The 18,579-nt window shown below is 40.6% G+C and overlaps 1 protein-coding gene and 1 long non-coding RNA gene across 4 annotated transcripts in view; one reads left to right on the plus strand and one right to left on the minus strand.

The window, feature by feature from the left end:
• Window positions 1–16: 16 nt before the first annotated feature.
• On the minus strand, window positions 17–5,435 carry LOC120582327 (uncharacterized). Its single transcript, XR_005647539.1, has 3 exons — window positions 4,842–5,435; window positions 2,738–2,835; window positions 17–1,546 (listed from the first exon to the last, which is right to left on the minus strand). It is a non-coding gene; the product is annotated as an uncharacterized LOC120582327 (long non-coding RNA).
• A 139-nt stretch (window positions 5,436–5,574) lies between these two features.
• Window positions 5,575–18,579, plus strand: part of ARIH2 (ariadne RBR E3 ubiquitin protein ligase 2) — a 43,034-nt gene continuing 30,029 nt past the window's right edge. For 2 of the 3 annotated variants that reach the window (XM_039837681.1, XM_039837679.1), the window contains exons 1-3: window positions 5,575–5,727; window positions 8,524–8,587; window positions 9,909–10,253. Coding sequence is in view for 2 of the 3 variants with exons in the window: in XM_039837679.1 (XP_039693613.1) it covers window positions 10,005–10,253 (249 nt within the window). In the remaining variant the exon portion in view is untranslated. Of the gene's footprint in view, window positions 5,732–8,523; window positions 8,588–9,908; window positions 10,254–18,579 lie in introns of all 3 variants that reach the window. The other variant, XM_039837680.1, reaches the window with a different exon arrangement.

The raw sequence follows: 18,579 nt of genomic DNA on the forward strand, positions 1-18,579 counted from the left end.
ATGGAGTTGACAGACCATAACAAAAATAAATAAGTGACAAAAATACTAGTGTGTCACGTGAGAAAAATAAACCCAGAAAGAGGATTAGAGAATCAGGGGGCAGAGTAATTTGCAATTTTAATTAGGTGAGTAAGGGAGAGTTTCACTGAGGTGTTTGCATTCAAGAACTGAGAAGGTGAGAGAATGAGTCCTGATCCCACAGATACGGGGTGGAAGTTGAGGAACCTTAAGGGCAGAGAACAAGAAAATGCAAAAGCCCTGTGATTGTCTATGCCTGGCCTGTTGAGAAACCACAAGGATTTCTTTGTGGCTAGACCCGAGCGAGGGAGAGCAGGAGCGGCAACAGACATGTAGGAGATGGTAGTATACATAGCAGACTTTGTCAACTGTGAGAACATTAGCTTCTCCAAAGAAGATGGGAGCCATTCTGGAGTTTTGAGCAGGGGAGAAACTCATGAGTTAACAGGAGCCCTCTGCTGGGTGAGAATAGGCAGTAGGGATCAAGGAGGAAGCAGGGAGCTTTGAGGAGGCTAACGGTCATGGTCATAGATGCTGGCTTGGATCAGGGCATAGCAGAGGAGGCGGTGAGGAGTATTTGGATTCTGGATATATTCTGAAGCAAGAACCTAAAGGAATTGTTCATGAATAAAATAAAAGGTATGCAAGAGAGAAGTTAAGGATGATGCTAATGTTTTTGTCTTGGTGACCCTAGGTGCACAGTATCCAGGTATTCATTATATCACTCTTACATCATTTCTGTATGTTTGAAATTTTTTAAATCAAAAAGCTGTGAATAATAGACATACCCCTACTCTGTCGCAGGTACCTCATTGCCAAGGTGACCTGATAAGTCTTCTGTAGGTGCTCCCAGGCTAGAGGGAAGCCTGGAATGGGGAAGATGGCCCCCATATATGCTTGGGGTGGGAAGACGAGTAACAGGATCAGGATTGGGATCAGGAAGTGACTGGGCCTGGCTGGTCCAGAGGGCCTGTAGGGGAATGGAGGGCAAAGAGGCTGGGGCAAAGTCCAAAAGCCTATCTACTCTGTACTATAAGCTTTTTCTAGGAGATGATAGGGAACGATGGAAGAATTTTTTAAGAACTATGGTGACCTGATCAGATTTGTTTTAGAAAATCTATGTTGGATGAGTGAATTTGTTTTGGGAGGGACTGAAAGCAGAGAAACCAGTTAAGAGAGAATTACAACGGTTCAGGCAAGAGTTAGTGAAGGCGTGAACTGGGGAGGGGGTCATAGAAGGATGGAAAAGGAGCTAGAACCCCAGAGGCATTTCCAGAAAAACCTGTAGCAGCTCTGGTTTTCAGACACACTGCACTTGCAGTGCCCATGGCACATCTAGGGACATAACTGGTTAGTGTCAGGTATATAGCTTGGGAACTAGGAGAGAGATAAAGACCAGAGACAGAAGCCAGTAAGGCTTCAGCAAATAGATGTATATGTAACCCCTGGAAGACTGCACCACGAGAGAGGGGCCAGCACGAAAGTAGGAGCCCCCAAAGCAGAGGTCGAATGGATTAAAGAGCACAACCTAAAAAATAAGAATATAAAAAACAAGAATGTAAAATATTAGCATTTTGTACCTGTCCTTCCAGGACCCTTTCTATGCATCTACATACACATTTATATATAACAAGTACACACACAAACACATACATTTACACAAACCTTTTTTTATTAATAAAAAGCTATCATAACTATAATTCTGCTTTTTCACTCAATAGAAGGTGCTATTATCCCCATTTCACAAATGAGAATTAAGTCATAAAGAAGTAAGTTTCCTTGAGCAAGGTCACACAGCTAGGAAGTTGCCAAACTAGAATTCTAACCCTGAGTATTTGGCTCCAGCCTCTATCCTCTGTAAGCCTCTTAAGGCCAAAGCCTTTGAGAGAAAGCTTTGGAGGGTTTTGAACAGGGAAATGACATTTTACGCTTTAAAAAGATCTTCCTAAACAATGTTGAGAACAAATGTAGTGGAGCAAGGGTAGAAGCATAGAGACTACCGAGTTAAGGGACCTGCTCACATTCAGGGACACATGATGGTGGCTTGCACTAGAGCACAGGTGGTGAGAAGTGCCAAATCAGGACATACTGTGGAGGTATGGCACATAGATATTGCTTATGGATTGAATGTGAAATATGAAAAGGAAAGAAGACTTATGAGAGACTTGTGAATTTTTGACCTGAGTAAATGGTGAGAGAGTGTGACATTACTGAGCTGGGAAACATTGGGGGGAATGGCAAGTTTGGAGATAAAATTGAGTTTTGTTTGGGACATGTTAAATCTGAATGCCAATATGACATCCAAGTGGAGGTATTAAATGGATAATTGAATATATCGAGTGTGGAGTTCAGGAAATTGGGTAGGGCTAGAAATAGAAACCTGGAAGTCATTAGTGTGTTGGAGATACGCAGGCAGAGATTGGATAAGATCACTAGGAAATGAGTGTAGATGGAGCAGAGGCTGAAGATGGAGCCCACTGACTCTCCTGTGCAGTACTCCTCACAGCAATTTCACTCTTATTTAATTATTCCTCAAATTTATGAATCCCCTGATAGACCAAAGCTCCTTGATTGCAGGAGCTGTGGTTGGCTTTCCTTGCCATCATATCTAACAACATGATGCCTGGCCTTTACCTGGACTCAAAGAACCAAAGGCAGTTTTCGAAGATGATTTGGCTGTATCTATAATGATGTAAAATGTACATAGAAGTTGACTCACCAATTCCATTTCTAGGAATATAACCCAGACCATTTTCACATCTAGGCAAAAAGTAGTACATCTCAGGGTGTTCACAGCAGCACTATCAGTAATTTTACCTGAGTGAAAAATTAGAAAAAGATGACTTGCAAAAGGAGCATGGTCAGATGACAGTACGATCATACTAGGAAATGTTGAGAAGGGGTCCAACTCTGGAGCCAGATGGCCAGGGCTAGAATCTCAGCTTGGCCGCTTCCTAACTTTATGACTTTGAGCAATTACCACACCTTTCTGTATCTGAGTTTGCTCATTTGTGAAATGGGGATAATGATAGCACCTTCTAAGTTAAAAAAGAAACAGAATATTTATAATAGCCTGTTATTTTTTTAAAGTTTATATAAGTATGTGTATAGTTATAAATATAGATATGTATGTAGATGCATAGAAAGGGTCCTGGAAAGACAGGCACCAAACTCTGGAGAATGGCAGTAATCCTGAATAGGGTTGAGTTGGAGTTAATAGGAATATTGCCATCAACATTTTTGTATTAATTTTTTACAACTTTAATGTACAAATGTACTAGTCTTCTAATTAAAATCAATAAAAGCAAAGATGAAGGACATATGTGTAAGATACATGCTATATTTTCCAAAGACGGCCGCACATATATCCCATACCACATGCTTTTCTTACAATGTGATATCATATTGGTATTCTTCCATCAAGGGTGGGGTTTCATTTCCTCTCCTTGAACTTGAGAGGACCTTTGTAACTGCTTGGATCAATAAGATGTGGTAAAAATAATGCTGTGTGACTTCCAAGGTTAAGCCATAATAGGAGATACAGCTTCCACCTGGCTCTCTCTCTCTTAAGACATTTGTTCTTGGAACCCAGCCACCACGTTTCCAGGAAAAACAGGTCACATAGAGAGGTCATGTGTGTGTGTGTGTTCTGGCTGACAGCCCCAGCAAGGCCTCCAGCTAACAGACACCATCAACCATCAAACGTATGAGTAAATAATTCTTCCTATAATTCTAGCTCCCAGCCTTTGAATCTTCTAGCTGAGGCCGAGACATTGAGAATCTGAGATAAACCATTCCCACTGCGGCCTGTCCAGATTCCTGTCCCAAAGAAACCATGACTTTATATTTTTTACATGCATATATGTTTTGAAAATAGAATATCACACACATTTTCACATCTTATTCTTATCACTTAAGAGTATATCACAAATACCTTTCCTTGTCAATAGCTGCCTTTGTATAGCATCATTATTATGGCCTTCTTTATTGTATATTTTACCATAATTTAACAAATCCTCACTTTTGGACACTTGAGATGCTACAAACTTTTTACTATTAGAAACACCATTCCAAAACACACGTATGTGCACAAATTTTTATGCATATCCTTAAATGTTTCGGCTTAATTTTTAAATCTTTATTTCCTGGGGAGAGACTGCTACTATTTAAAAATGTTATCGTCAGCCCAATAAATGTTTATTTAATGGAGTAATATTGAAAATAAGGTTGGATCAGTGCTCTTAAAAAACTCACCATCAGGGGAAAGACAAGTCGACAAATAAGGATAATACATAGGATTCCAATATATTGTACGTGCACCTTTGTGCTTGACACCTAAACACAATAACTCCACAGAAAGACTGTTTTCCCTTTTGTTCACTAGAGATAATTTATTACCAGTAACCCAGAGTGAGAGCTTCTAAGTGACATTTCAAATGCAGAAAATATAATTTGGGTTCATTGCTAGTATCATAATTTAAAGGGATATGTTTTCTCAAAACAAATGTTATTAAGGCACACTGGATTATAGTAGACTTTTATGTTGCTAATATACAAAATTCATAACCCTACAGTATCTTACTCATCAGTATTCATTTTCACTCCAAATTAATTTGGGGTTTCTTAGTATTTAATTGTATCTGATTTAGACACATGTTCTGAGTTAAACTGGAACTGAGTTTCAACTCATGGATAAGAAATATACGCGTACATACAAGCAGCAAGCACTAAATAAAAGAACCCGTTACACGTAGAACTCGAATATCAGTGCATACACGACTCGACTCGGGTATGGATGGAAATCTTTTGGGTTATCTACGTACTTGCACGGCCCAAGACGCTCCCTAGCATCAGCGGCTTCACACTGGCGTTTCTATTTGTGTAACAGCAACTTCAGTGACCCTCCATGGCTCTAACCTATCCATAACGGCTAACAACAGGTCACAGAAGGGATACTAGAAGTCATGATTGACACTTCCTATACTGTTTGAAAAAACTGGACAGAAAGGCAGTTAAGATTCAGCCTTGTATGGTGATGGGAAGCCGAAGAAGTGGGCGGTGAGTCGGGCGGAGAGGGAAATGAAAGCCTGGCGAGGTCCTGCGAGTCTGGGGCCACCAGGAGACAGCCTCAGGGGATAGGCGGAATTCAGGCCCCGCGCGCCGACCCAAAGGCCGTGCTCTCCTTCGTCTAGCAACCGTCCTTTATCCACTCCACGGACGTCAGGATGTCTTTCCCATGTCCGACACCAGAATACAAACAGTGAAATGCGGAGTCTATCCGAAAAACCCTGCTTAGAAATATCGCGGCGGGCGGCGTTGGTAGGCGAAAGCCGGAAACGATGCCATGACCACGATCCAGTAAGCCGAGGCCTCTCTTCCGCTGCTTCCTGCAACCCTCGGCGCTGGCCGTGCCCTGGTCAGATTTTGGGACCGAGCGCTGGGGTACACACAAGCGCCGACCCAAGGGCACTATTACCTAGCGTCGGCCGCGACCCCTGCGACCGCGGGTCGACCCCGGGCCGGAAGTGACGTAACCGCGCGGAGCGCTTCCGGAGCGGCGGAGACGGCTCCGCCGGAGGAAGCAGCGCGGGCCTTGACCGGCGTCGGCCTGCCGTTTCCGCCGCCGCCGCGCCTGGGTCCGATCCCTCTGGCTCAGACCGACCCGGTCTGGCCCGCCCGGGCTCAGCGGCCGCGAGGCCGCGGCTCCCGGTAGGTGAGAAGTGCGGGTCGCGGCCTTGTTTACCCGGCAGGTCGGGGGAGGGAGGTGGGCTCTCCGCGCGCCTCCCTAGCCGGGTCCGGGCTCCGCCTTCGTCGCGGTCCGCGAGGCCCCGGCTCCCCAGGCCGCCCGTACACGGTCCCAGCGCCCCCGCCCGGCCGCGGACCGGCAGCCGAAGACTACGGCCGTGGCGGACGGGGCGCTTGGTGTCTCCGTTTTTCCTCTTCCTTCCCCTTCAGCTCGCGGAGAGGTCGGAGGCCAGCGCCTCTGACCGACTGACGCCGGTGTATATGGGCCCTCCCCACCCGGCGCGCCGGGGAAACGCGCCACCTCCGGGGCTAGCCACTCAGGTCATCATTTTGAGCTCTTGCAGTGCCCTCCGCGCGGTTAGTTAACGCCCGCATATGAAGGGACCCCCAGCGCGTGGGCTCTGTGTCCTCGCGGATAGCTCAGTGCTTCGGAAGGGACAGGCGTCCCAGGAGCTGCGTCGCCGCCTTGCCGGACGCCTCTGTGCTAGCCACGGGAGAGGCAGCCGTGTTCTCGGATGACTTCATCTCAGTACCGATTGTTGCTGTGTCCCATGGAACTTTGTCACAATGGACATATTCTATACAGTTGCTGTTAAGTAAGGTAGCCACAAGCCACACGTGGCCATTGAGCATTTGACTTGTGGCTAGTGCGACTGAAAAACCATATTTTCAATTTAATTTTTAAATTAAATAACCACATGTAGTTAGCGGCTACTGTATTTGGCAGTACAGACGCAGTGTAGTGTTTTGAAACTAAGTTTCTGGTTCATAGTTTTGTGCCAAGTAGTTTTCTTCGGAGATGTTGACTCAGTAAAAGACCATTCAGTGCTAAATATTATAACTGGAGTAAACATGGGCAGATTCACCAAAAAGTGTGTTTCGTTCTTGTCAACTTTAAGTTGAGACGTCTTCCATTTGGATTCTTTAATTCATGGTGGGTCTCAGGTCTTTTTGAACATGTGACTTTGGCTCTAGAAAAAAGTAATTTCTTTTACTCCTTTTCTGCGACATAAGGATAATATTTAACATCTAAGGAAATCAAAACATTGTCACCAGGTCCGTTAATTAGATAACATACTGGCCCTTTTGAATGTCAGCACTCTTTCAAGAAGAATAGGGATCATTAACTTTGAAAAGATTAAAAATTAAATGTTAAATATGAACCTAGAACACCTAGTAAGTACGAAATGTTGTTCTTTTTTCAGGTTCCCCTTTAGGAGGGGAGCTTGAAGTTCTTCCTTGGTTCTTGACGATTTAGTTGGTGAGAACCCTGGGCAGCCTCTAAGCCCAAATCCCGGGGAGAAATCCAGAAAAAAATGGAAGCATGCTCTTCTGTTGTGATTCTGGAGTTAGCTTTGCTCTGGGAGGGTGATGGGGAATTGTGAATCACCATAGGCCATGAATCTGGTGGAAGTATAATGCTGAGCTCTTCAACATCTGCCAGCATCGAGGTCCTGGGCAAGCTACTTAAGCTTTTCGAACTCTATAGTTTCCTTATTTGTAAGAAGGGAGTGATAGCCACTTTGTATGGTTGTGAAGATTTAATGAGACCTGAAATTGGCTCTCATTACATGAGAGCTATTATGGGTAGTAGTATTTTGTAAATGGGAACAATATTCATAGATTCTATTTGCCCAGTAAGCTGTATCTTACATAAAAACAGGAAAAAGCAAAAAGGTTTTAAAAAAACAAATTTTCCTCTACCGTTTTGGAAAGAATCTTTCACAATCATTGTTTGGACTTTGATTTTCATTGGTTTATATTTGCCTGTTTACGTTTGGAAGTTATAAGATCTGGTTTTCTAAGTAATTCTAAAGGATAAAGAAATAGACATGAAGTTACTAATTGAGTAAGCAAATAGTACTCATTTAAATGTTTGGAATAGTGGGGTCTGTATTTCTGAGAAAGTCAGATGGCCTTTTAGCATGTCAGAAGAGAGGTAGGAAATGAGTGTTAATACTGCCTGGTGGTATCTTGTATGGGACATTTTTTTATTTGAAACCAATTTTTTTCACAAGTAAAGTGAGACCTCAAATATTGACAGTATTTTGTAAGTGTTAGATTACCACAGGTGGAAGTGACTTTATAGTAAAAGTTCAGTTTTAAGTCAGTTACAATTTACTCTGTATGTAACATTTAGGATTGAAATTGTGATAGTTAATTTAGAGACTCTGAAAGAAAAGAGTAAGGCGATGGACTTTTAAACTGATGGAGGAAGTTGGGTATCCATTTCCATTACCAGTAGTACCCTGGTTAAAATTATTGTCAGCTGTTTACTTTGAATACTTTTATTCAGAAGATCATGTAACTTGTCAATATAATTATGACATGCAGACTTCTCTTGAATAATGCAGGAGTTAGGGACGTGGACCCCCTGCACAGTCTAAAATATGTGTATACCTTTTGACTCCCCCAAAAACTCAACTAATAGCCTACCGTTGACCAGAAGCCTTGCCGATAACATAAACAAATAACATATTTTGTATGTTGTGTATTATATACTATATTACTATAATAAAGTAAGCGAGAGAAAAATGCTATTAAGAAAATTATGAGGAAGAGAAAATACAATATTGAAAAAAATCTGTGTATAAGTGGATCTGTGCAGTTCAAACCCATGTTCTTCAAGGGTCAGCTGTAATTCCACAGTTACTCTGGTCCCTTGCTGCTTGTCCTCTTAAATGTCTTTGCTTTTTAAAAAATAAATTTGTAAAAGTAGAGTACCAATTTAAAAATATCAGAATTCTCTTTTCATTTTAGATGGAAATTATATGACATAGAATATTTGGGTGACATCTTCCTGCAAGATCTTCAAGAATTACAGGTATTTTTAATTTCAAAACTAATTTTTTCTCCTAAAGGAAAAATACCATAGTTAAATTCAGTTGTGATTAGGTGGTTATACCATGTAATACAATTTGTTAAAAATCAAATTTGAAATACTATTATATATATTGCCTTCTCAATGTGATTTTAAAAAATGGGCAATTATAATTAACATAAAACTTAGATTCACTGCTTTTTTTGTGATATCATTAAAAGGTGGCTCTATCTTCCTTTAGACTGCTTATAGTCAGTATATATTTATTTTTAATCTGCACTTTAATTATGGTTGACTTTTTTAAGAGATTATCTACTTCAAATAAACTTTACATTTACATTTGTATTTAATCTGGATATGGTTATGTAAATTATTTACATACCATTCAATCCAAATACTCTTGCATTTTAAGGTTCTATTAGTTTTCACATTTCAGTCAATGTTTGGTACTATTCATTGAGATGCATTTAGTACTTGGCGATTGTTTGCTTTCTCAACTAGTATTCTCTGTTCATTTATATGTAATTGAGTAACATTTTGATCTGTGAGGATTTTTCAATAGCTGTTTCCATTTGAACTCTTGTTTGTTCACCCTAGAGTCTGGTTTTACCTAGCCTCGATTCTGCTAAGACAAGAATTTTTATGGTTTTCCTTCACTATTAGTCAGTTTCTTTTCCTCTGAGTATCCCTTTTGTAAAGGATCAGTAGAATCCTTTAACACTGAGAAATCAGTTAACTTTGCATGCTAGAGAAGGATATTGAAGAACAGTGTGGCTTTTAATTTTTTCTTTACTAACCGTGCACCTGCTTTCCAGATATCTGAGAGCCATGTCTGTGAAACAGTGATATTCTTTTCCTAGATATCATAGTGGGAAGGAACTGTCATGTACCATATGTGTCATCACTACGCGGGGCATGATTAGCAAAGAGATTTTGAATTTTAAATTTTGGTAGTTCAACCTTTTAGGTTGCTCATCTTGTAGGCAGTCAACTGTGGGGATGTGCTTCTCTCTTAAAGACTCTGGCAGGAAAGACAAGTCCATGGGAATGACTCATTGACATAGAGCAGACAGCTTTATTCTTTCATGCCAGACCCTTCGTATGAAGTTTCTGTTGTCAGCCACTTCTGCCCCTCCAGGAAGGGGTTTCTCTTTAATAATCTTGGGCAGGGAGATGATGGTGAGGTTACCTGTATGAGACCAAAGTAGGGAAGTAGGCCATAGTGGGGGTAGGGCCAGGGCTATGCCATTTTGATTTTTGAATGGTTTCTGTTCCAACTTCTCACAAGAAAGGTAACACTTATTTTTTCCTTTTTCTCCCTTAGAATACAAAAACACTAATGCATTTGAGAAAGTGGTAAAGTTTGGGGGGAGGGCCAAAAAACCTGCTTTCTTGATCTGCAACTTGGCTGGATGTTAAGATGTCTGTGGACATGAATAGCCAGGGGTCTGACAGCAATGAAGAGGACTATGACCCAAATTGTGAGGAGGAAGAAGAGGACGAGGACCCTGGGGACATAGAAGACTATTACGTGGGAGTATCCAGTGATGTGGAGCAGCAGGGGGCTGATGCCTTTGATCCTGAGGAGTACCAGTTCACCTGCTTGACCTACAAGGAGTCCGAGGGTGCCCTCAATGAGCACATGACCAACTTAGCCTCTGTCCTAAAGGTGAGCACTGTTGTCAGTTCCAAGTGAAATCCCCCCAGTTAAATCTGAATATGAACTGTTGCTAACTAATGTTTCCTCCAGACGGACTGAATGGCCCTATAGCTTGAAACCAAACTTAAGTGTACATTGCATCATTTGGACACATCTGATGCATTTACTTTGTTTTCCAACATATGCATATCTAAGGCCCTCAGATTCCCGGACTGCTAAGAGTTAGAAAGGCGGGTTAGGGTAGATTCAGGAAGGATAGTCCCAGAATGATGTAGAAGCAGAATTGCATAGATTACCACTTGTTTCAGAAAACGAGACTTATGAAACTTTATTAGGTAAGAAATAAGTGTTAGAATCACCATTTTCTACACACCCTTGTGTGAGTGACTGATAAATGTCTTGAGAAGTACGCAGATCCCTGGTTTGCCCCGTATAATAATCAGTGCCTCTGGGCTAATGAGCTCATTTATTTCATATACGATGACTAATGTCGAAAGAGATTTTAATGATACCTGTAAGAATGAAGTTCTTAGATTGTATTTCACTGAGTCGGAGGTGTTAATGTGGAAATTTTAAAGAATTAACAAAGTTGGTTATTCAGCAAGAATCTTATATTTAACACTTGAACTAGCATACTTTTCAATGTCTTGCACCTCAGGCCAGTTATTGTCCTGTGTACATTTTGTAGTATGCAATACTGCACTAGTACATAGTATACTCATATAGAACACTGTGTACTCTGAGTATTTTTATGGTCATTTGGACAATTTCCCAGCATGTTTCTCCTCTAATGTTGGTCATTATGTGAAAATGGGGACATTTCTCTTTACTGTTTTCACTGACCTTCCTTTTGGAACTATTATGCGGATTTTGTTGTCTGCCCAAATTGAAGATCGGGAGCACGTGGGCATGATTTCAACCAAATAATTTTCTTGTTGGTGATTAAAGGGAAATAACTAAGGTGTGCCACGTATTATTTCTATAACTGTTGCTTTACTAGTTTCGGAGGTTTTTCCTTCAGGTGGTCAGCAAAGGCTAAGATCTTGGATTTAGATAGTCAGGGCTTTATTAGCAATCAGCTAGAAGCTGAAAGCTAGAGCTTTTTTGTGACTCACTTCTAGAAGTGATTGCAGATTTCCTCTCGTGCTCAGCAGAAAACTCTGAAGAATGGAGCCCCTTTGGAACCTCTGGGTTTGGGATTTCTGCACCATAGCAAAGCTGCTGGGACCTCTGTTTCCAGGGGGCATTTCCCCAGTAGAAAAGAGGCATCGTCTCTTCCTTCTTCACCATGCACACCTCTCCCTATTTTGGCAGTTAGTTTCTTTTGTTTTAATAACATTGTGAGGTTCTGTGCAGTGTTGGTATTTAAAATTAGAAAAGGAATTGTCAAGTATGTGACTTTGCATTGGACAAAGTATCCAGTTGACTAAGTTCATCAGGATGTTTCCATCTGAGCATAGGAATTCTGTTTGTCAAGCCCTCTGTGTTGACTTTCCTACCCTATTGGAGACAGCTGCCTTTCGTCCTTTTTTTTTTTATTATTGTGGTAAAACATATAACGTAAAATTTACTGTTTTATATCCTTTCTTCTTCTTAGGCTGACGTGGTCAGCCCCCTGGAAAGCCTTCTCGCCCTGGAAAGCCCTTCTCACCTTTTGGTACCCTCAGAGCTCCCTTCAAGTCCAGCTTGTACTTTCCCTGAGCCAGCCCCTTTGAGACCCCCTAGAGCACAGTGGTTGTACCCACCTTTGGTCTCAGTGCCCAAATATTACAGCCCACGTGTATTATTAGATACTGCAGTCTTCTGACTGCTTTATATATTACCTTTTCCACATATTTTTGCATGATCTCTGAACTAGATTGTTACTTCTTGGAGAGTACAAACTGCTTTATACATTATTTCCCCTATTATTCCTGTCACAGTGTTTCAACCATAGTAGGTATTGAATAATTTCTTGAATATTTGTGGATTTTGTTGACTATTGATAACAGTAGCTGATGTTATTGGTGTGAGCTAGATTCCTTAGTCCCTGCTGTACATCCTTTTCTATTGTCATGAAAGGGCATTGTGCTGGCCCTCAAAATCATGAGGAGAAGGAGCCAAAATAACTTGGAACAGAAATGAAAGGCTGAAAAGAGATGGAAGAGAGTCGAAACATAAATAAAGGGTTTAAGAGAAAATAGAGAAAGGAGGAAAATAATCCATGAAAATTTAGATGATGGCATAAGATCTATTTTTTTCCCTCTCTCTAGACCTCACTGAGGAGCATGTTAACACCATTTTCTGGGGCTAGACAACAAGAGCCCTGGGTCTTTTTGTGGGTTTACTGCACATAAAGGGACTCAGTCTTGTTTTAAGTGGTTCAGAAATTTGACCAAAGAGGCTAGGCAGAAATAGCATGGTTAAAAATAAAGAAGGAATCACACATACTCTTCCTCATTCAGGCAGGCTAAAAACTAGCATTGTTTTTATTTTTGTAAATTTTTTTGAGACAGGAGGGAATAATTTAAGTGCTGAGTAGACAGAATGGGGTTCACAGGCACTTTGGCTACTCTGGGTCCCTGTTGCATGCGTCTCTATGAGTGGAGGTCAGAAGTTGTCACCCAGATACTACCGATTTCCCCGTTGGTCTTGGCGGTGGTTGTACAACTCCGTGGCATACTGAGATATTTTATTCTTTCATACGAGTTAGGTTCTATTTAACTAGTAGGAAATGTGATATGTGTGTGGTTTAAAATTCTAGTCTCGTGAAAAGTTATGAACAAAAGCTATCTTAAGTTTGAGGAATGGCTTAAAATTTTCACTGATGCTTATGTCTTTTACTCGTTTTGTGTGTGCAGTTGCCTGTAGATGAGCCATAGTCTTGCATAAAGTTAAACCTTTTATTGCTTCTTGGGATTTGGTATCTCTTAAGCAGAAAAATCTCAATTTTCTGGGACATTGGGCTTTTGGTGTAGTGAGGGCACGTGGTGTGAGAGGGTAACTTTCTGTGCGTGTTCTGGGACTAGTCCATGAGTAAGATCATTGAGAAAGAAAAATACCCAGAAAATCAGATCAAGGGCTGAGGGTAGACAATAGAGAAAATGCTTATCTGTTATTGGAGGGGAGACTACACAGATGTAATAGTCCTGAAAGATGAGATGATTGCCAAGAAAAGTATTGTGTTGTAGGAAGGGAAAAATTTCTGACAAAATATTTTTAGTGATCCATATATGAGTCTTGAAAGAAAACAGTTACCTTTTTTATACACCACATTTATTTTTATATGAAACTTACACAAAGATGATTTTATTATTGTTAATAGAGGAGAGGGGCCCTTTCGAGTAATAACGGGCATGTTTTATTGCAATATGTGCAGTAGTTAGCCCAGAAGAATTTTGTCATTTAGTGAATTCTTAGTGTTAGTACTGTTCCATGAAGCTCATGAGGCGTTTGCCTATCAAGCTGCTTGGGAAGGAAACTGAGGTAGAGCCCCAGGCAGAGCCCAGGCAGCTTTTGCTGGTGACGGGCTAGAGTGTCTACCACACCCAGCACTCCCTCAGCAGCATTAGGGTGTGGGCAGGAGAAGTGGAATGTTGTTCAGGGCCCTACCCAATTGCTTAAGAAAGGAGAAGAAATAGTTCATTTTGGGCTAGACTTAGTCAGCGGAGCTACAGTGAGCTCTCTGAGCTTCGTGTTGACAGGAGAAACCGTAAGGTGCATAGAGGGGCAGAGCAGGTAACAGAAGTTCAGACCCCACAAGCAGAGGGTAGGAACGTTACCTTCTGGGCTGGAGTGGAAGACTAAGAAGTATATGTAAAAAGGAAGAAAATGCGGAGGATTGTGAGTGCAATCTGAAGTGTCGGCACCATTAGAAGAAAGGAACAGATTTTTTAAACATCAGCGCTGAACTGCACTGCTCACTTCTCAAGCCTGGCATTCCCCAGATAGGATTAGAGAAATAAGCTAGTTATTTTAAGTGTTTTTACTACAGTTCTTCTTGCTTTATGAATTGCTGTATTAACTGGAGTAGAGCTGGGAAAATGTTCCCTGGAACACTGTCCTGCCCCCCTCTTCCTTGAATTTGTTTTAAAATCTGGTGTTTGTTATTCAGCAAAATGTGGCTGGAAAATGCCTTAAGAGTTTTCTGTGGATCGTTCTTCTGCTTTGTAGATGAATCATAATGAGTTTTCAGGGCTTCTGACTCTTAAGTGCACAATCTTTATAGTCCCATGTTCAAAACAACCCGGTTTTTATCCATTTGTCACTTGTAACATGAGCAGTTGATGTTCTTAACACTAAATACCTTATGTTTAGCCTTTCTCTTAAGTGGCACCAAGTTTTTGTATAATATCTGGCAAAGACTAATTTTATTCATTAAATCAACTTTTTTATGTCCCAATATAACTGAATTTTAAGACCATTTTATTTTTATTTATATGTTTATAATTAACTAAGTGTTTGTTTTTTTGCTACTCTTCATGGGAAAGTATATTTAAGCTGAACATAGTAACACTGAGTGTTTGTGTGCTGAGCAGCCATCTGATTTCTATTTTTATGACCTGATGTCAAGTTTCTTTGCATGCCTATATCTCAGTAGAATCTAGATTAAATTGCTGTGTTTTAGTGGGTGTGTTGACATACTTCATGGTAATTAGTGTGGAATTCTGATGTGTGTTTTACTGCTGTATAAATATATTTTTTCAAAGGGAGATGAAAAATTTTCAGAGTGACATTGAGAATTGCCTAACTTCAATGAGTGCTAGAGTTGTCCCTGTCTCGCCAGCTTAGAAAGGTTATTGTCATCATTGACTGCTCACTGTGTACTTGGCACCACATACAATGTGCTCACCGCCTTCCAGAAAAACACTCTTCATCACATTCAAGGCCAGCTTTCATTCTGGTCTTTTTGTTGTGCCTTTACACTACCTTAGCAACCTTGTAAACTGTGTGTGATCAAGGGGTGATTTTCATCACACACTTGTGTCGTTATCTTGAATTTATATTGTCTTTTTATTTTTTACTACAATATTAAAGAATATCATTCATAATTCCATTAACCTAAAATAAACGCTTGCTTTCTTACTGTCTTCCAGGTAGTGTCCATATTTCTGTATAATATTACTGTGTTGCAGTGCCTTCCTTCATTCATCTGATATTTATTGAGCACCTCCTAATTGCCAGGTACTAGAAAAATAACTGTGAACAAAATAGACAGAAATTCCTATCCTGGTTGACATTACATTCTAGTAATCATTGTGTACATGTATTTTCATGTATATTTGAAACATTTCTCTGTTTTGACTTCATCCTTATAAGTTATTTTAAATGGCTGTATAGCATACCAGCTTCTTCTTGAACTGTCATTTGCTCAAGCAGTCCTCATTGGGCATTTAGATGAGTACTTATATGTTATAGTTGTTGGGGACTGGTGATATGGCTGTGAACATTTTCATGGATGTGGCCTTTGTGTCTGTTGGGACTTGGCAGAAGCCTGGGCTAGTAATCAGACGATTGGATTCTGGTTCCTTTTCTGCTATTTAATATAACGTGACCTGGAGCAAGTTCCTCAACATCTCTACACTTCAGTTTTCTCATCTATAGAATAATGATAAAAATACTGCCTTCACAGCATTAAATGGGATAATGCATGTCATGTGCCTGGCACACGGGTGTTCAAATGCTTGGTCGTGGTGGAGGCAGGGCAAGAGCAGAAGAATGAGAGTGTCGCTTTCACGTGTTTGCTGTGGTTCCTTAAAACACCTTCTGAGAATTGAGTTATAGGCTAGGAGCCACATGGAGGAAAGTTCTGGGTGACATATTGCTGACTGATATCTCTGAGTGTGCATATAGTAGTTGAATTATATACTTTGGATTGTTTCACCTTCAGAGTCTCTAGTGCCCTTTTCTTGGGGTCCATTGATAAGAAAAGTAAAAATAATGCAAAATTAATTTTGAATTGGGACCAGGAAAAAGGATGTAGGGTAATATGGCCAGTCTGTTGTTCTTACATTTCTGGTTGACAACTGTGTTTGGTCTTGTGCCTTCATTGACAACACTGCTAATTGAAGTGTTTAGTTGATTTTTGGGATTCTTGTTATTGAGACTTCTCTCCTTACTTTTCTTTAACTTTTGCTCTGTCCGAATCAATCAGTCAATCAATCAATCTCTCTCTCTCTCTCTCCCCCCCACTTACGCCTCCCTTCCTCCTTCCCTCCCTCTCCTTCCCTCTCTCCCTCCCTCCACCTCTCCTTTTACTTTTCTTTGCCCCTACTACTCTAGGAAAAATTTGAAGGGTTAGATTTCTCTGCCCTAAAGAGGGAAGAGTTGTAGGAAAGATTTGAGAAAGGTACAAAGTGAGTCAGCAGAAAGTTATTTTATTCCTCTAGAAATATGTCTGCCCTATGGCTTGATTACTTAAATGACATGAGTTGTCTGAATTTGTAGTTTATGTTATGTTCCCTTTTCTTTGTAGTATTACAAACGTTTATAAACACAAAATGATTTTATGTGATAAACACAGGTTATCACCCATAAATAATGAAAAATACAGGCAGAATAAGAGAGAGGTTTGTTTAGAGATTTTAACAGGAGAACAGAGCTGTTCTTATAATCGTGAACAAAGAGTGGTCTCTGTATCTGGGAAAGTTGTTCTCTTTGACTAACAGTTTCTTTCTCGGCCAGTTCATGTTCAACGCGCACTCATTTATCCTTTATTTTAGGCTTTTATCAGTCTTTTCAATGCTCTCACCATTTTCCAGAGTCTATAGATATAGCCTTGCCTCTGTTTACAATAAATAACTCCAGTGCCATCAAACTTAGCTTCTTAGGTTTTCTATCTTAATTGATACCACCATTCAAGTTGGAAACTGAAGATTTACCCTTGACTCCCTTCTCCCATGAAGCCCTCCTTGATCCCCAGGTGTAGTTGGGCATTCTTGTCTCTGTACCATGGTTTGCATGTTTCTTGGTACTTGCACTGATTGGAAATTTGCTGTTTGTAAACCAGGGCTTGAACTTTTTAAGGTAGAAGTCCATGTTTTTTTCTTTGCCTCATAGCACCTAGCAAAAATGCCTGGTCATGTTTTGTTCTCAGTAAATGTTGCTTGTTGTCGATCTGATTGTGTAAGACCTGTCAATAAATGCAAAAGTTGAGAATTAACCCCAAAGCTCTATTTCTGTATGTTCCCATTTTTAAATAGAGGACAAGCTTTCTCAAAGGGCTTCTACGAAGCGAGCTGATTTCTGCGTAGAGATAGAATATACCTCATGGATGTGTGGTTCCCAGTTTGTGTGCGTGTCAGAATTAGTTTTGGCAATTCCGATACAGAAGCCTGAACTTCATGCAGACTTGTTAAAACAGACTCTTCAGAGGTGAGGCGAGGTATTTTACATTATATTCATGTGCAAGTACAAAAGAATTGTGGAATGATGTAGGTTCTCGAAAGTGAGAGAGGAGCTCGTCCTTTCTTCGGCTGCCGAAAGCACGTGCCCAGCTCTCAGAGTACCGGTTTGTAACCAGAGTGGGAGTAGGATGTTATCTGCTGCCCAGCTGCACTCTCAGGTTGGATAGGTTTCCCGTGATATTTTTGTTGCCTAAATGTGACTTCACATTTTATTGATTGTCAAGATAAAAGTGGATTTCTGTGTCCAAGTCGATAATGAGTAGCTATATCCGCAATCATAAATACAATGTGAATGTTTCGAAAGTCTGGAATTTTATGACACTAGTAGAGCACATGGAATCTTTTTTCTAGCTTATCAACATTGGTTTCTGCTTCAAGATGGTTGGTTGCACTCATCTGGACACCTTTGTACCCCCTCCATTTGTTTTTGTTTGTTTGGTATTCAGATGTCTGTAGCAGTTGTATTTGTAGTAGCCCCAAACTGGAAACAACCCAAATATCTACAAACAGACGAATGAACAAACAAACAGTGGCACGTTAGTAGAAGAAAATACTTCTCAACAGTACAAAAAGAGTGAACTACTCACATAAGCATCATTGATGAATCTCAAAATAACAATGCTGCATTAGGGATCCCAGGAGAGAGCAAAGAGCAAAGAGATTTCAATCATAAAATTCTAGAAAATGCTAACTAATTTGTTGTAAAGTAAATCAGTGGTCACCTGCAGAGTTGGGGAAGGCGGGGAGAAATTATTAAAGAGCATGAGATAAATATGGGGTGCTCTTCTATTTTTAGATATCATGAAAATGAAAGTAATGGCATATACATGTTATAATAACAAGGAACAGATTGGGGGGTATCATGGGTGTCATGTCATTGCACGTGGAGCCAGTTTGTCCAGCAGATCTTTGAAGAAGCTGTGAGCTCTGACTGGCAAAGGCTAGAAGAG

This window comes from Pteropus medius, unplaced genomic scaffold, assembly GCF_902729225.1.
Source record: "Pteropus medius unplaced genomic scaffold, Ma_sr-lr_union100, whole genome shotgun sequence".
Taxonomy (NCBI): Eukaryota; Metazoa; Chordata; class Mammalia; order Chiroptera; family Pteropodidae; genus Pteropus; species Pteropus medius.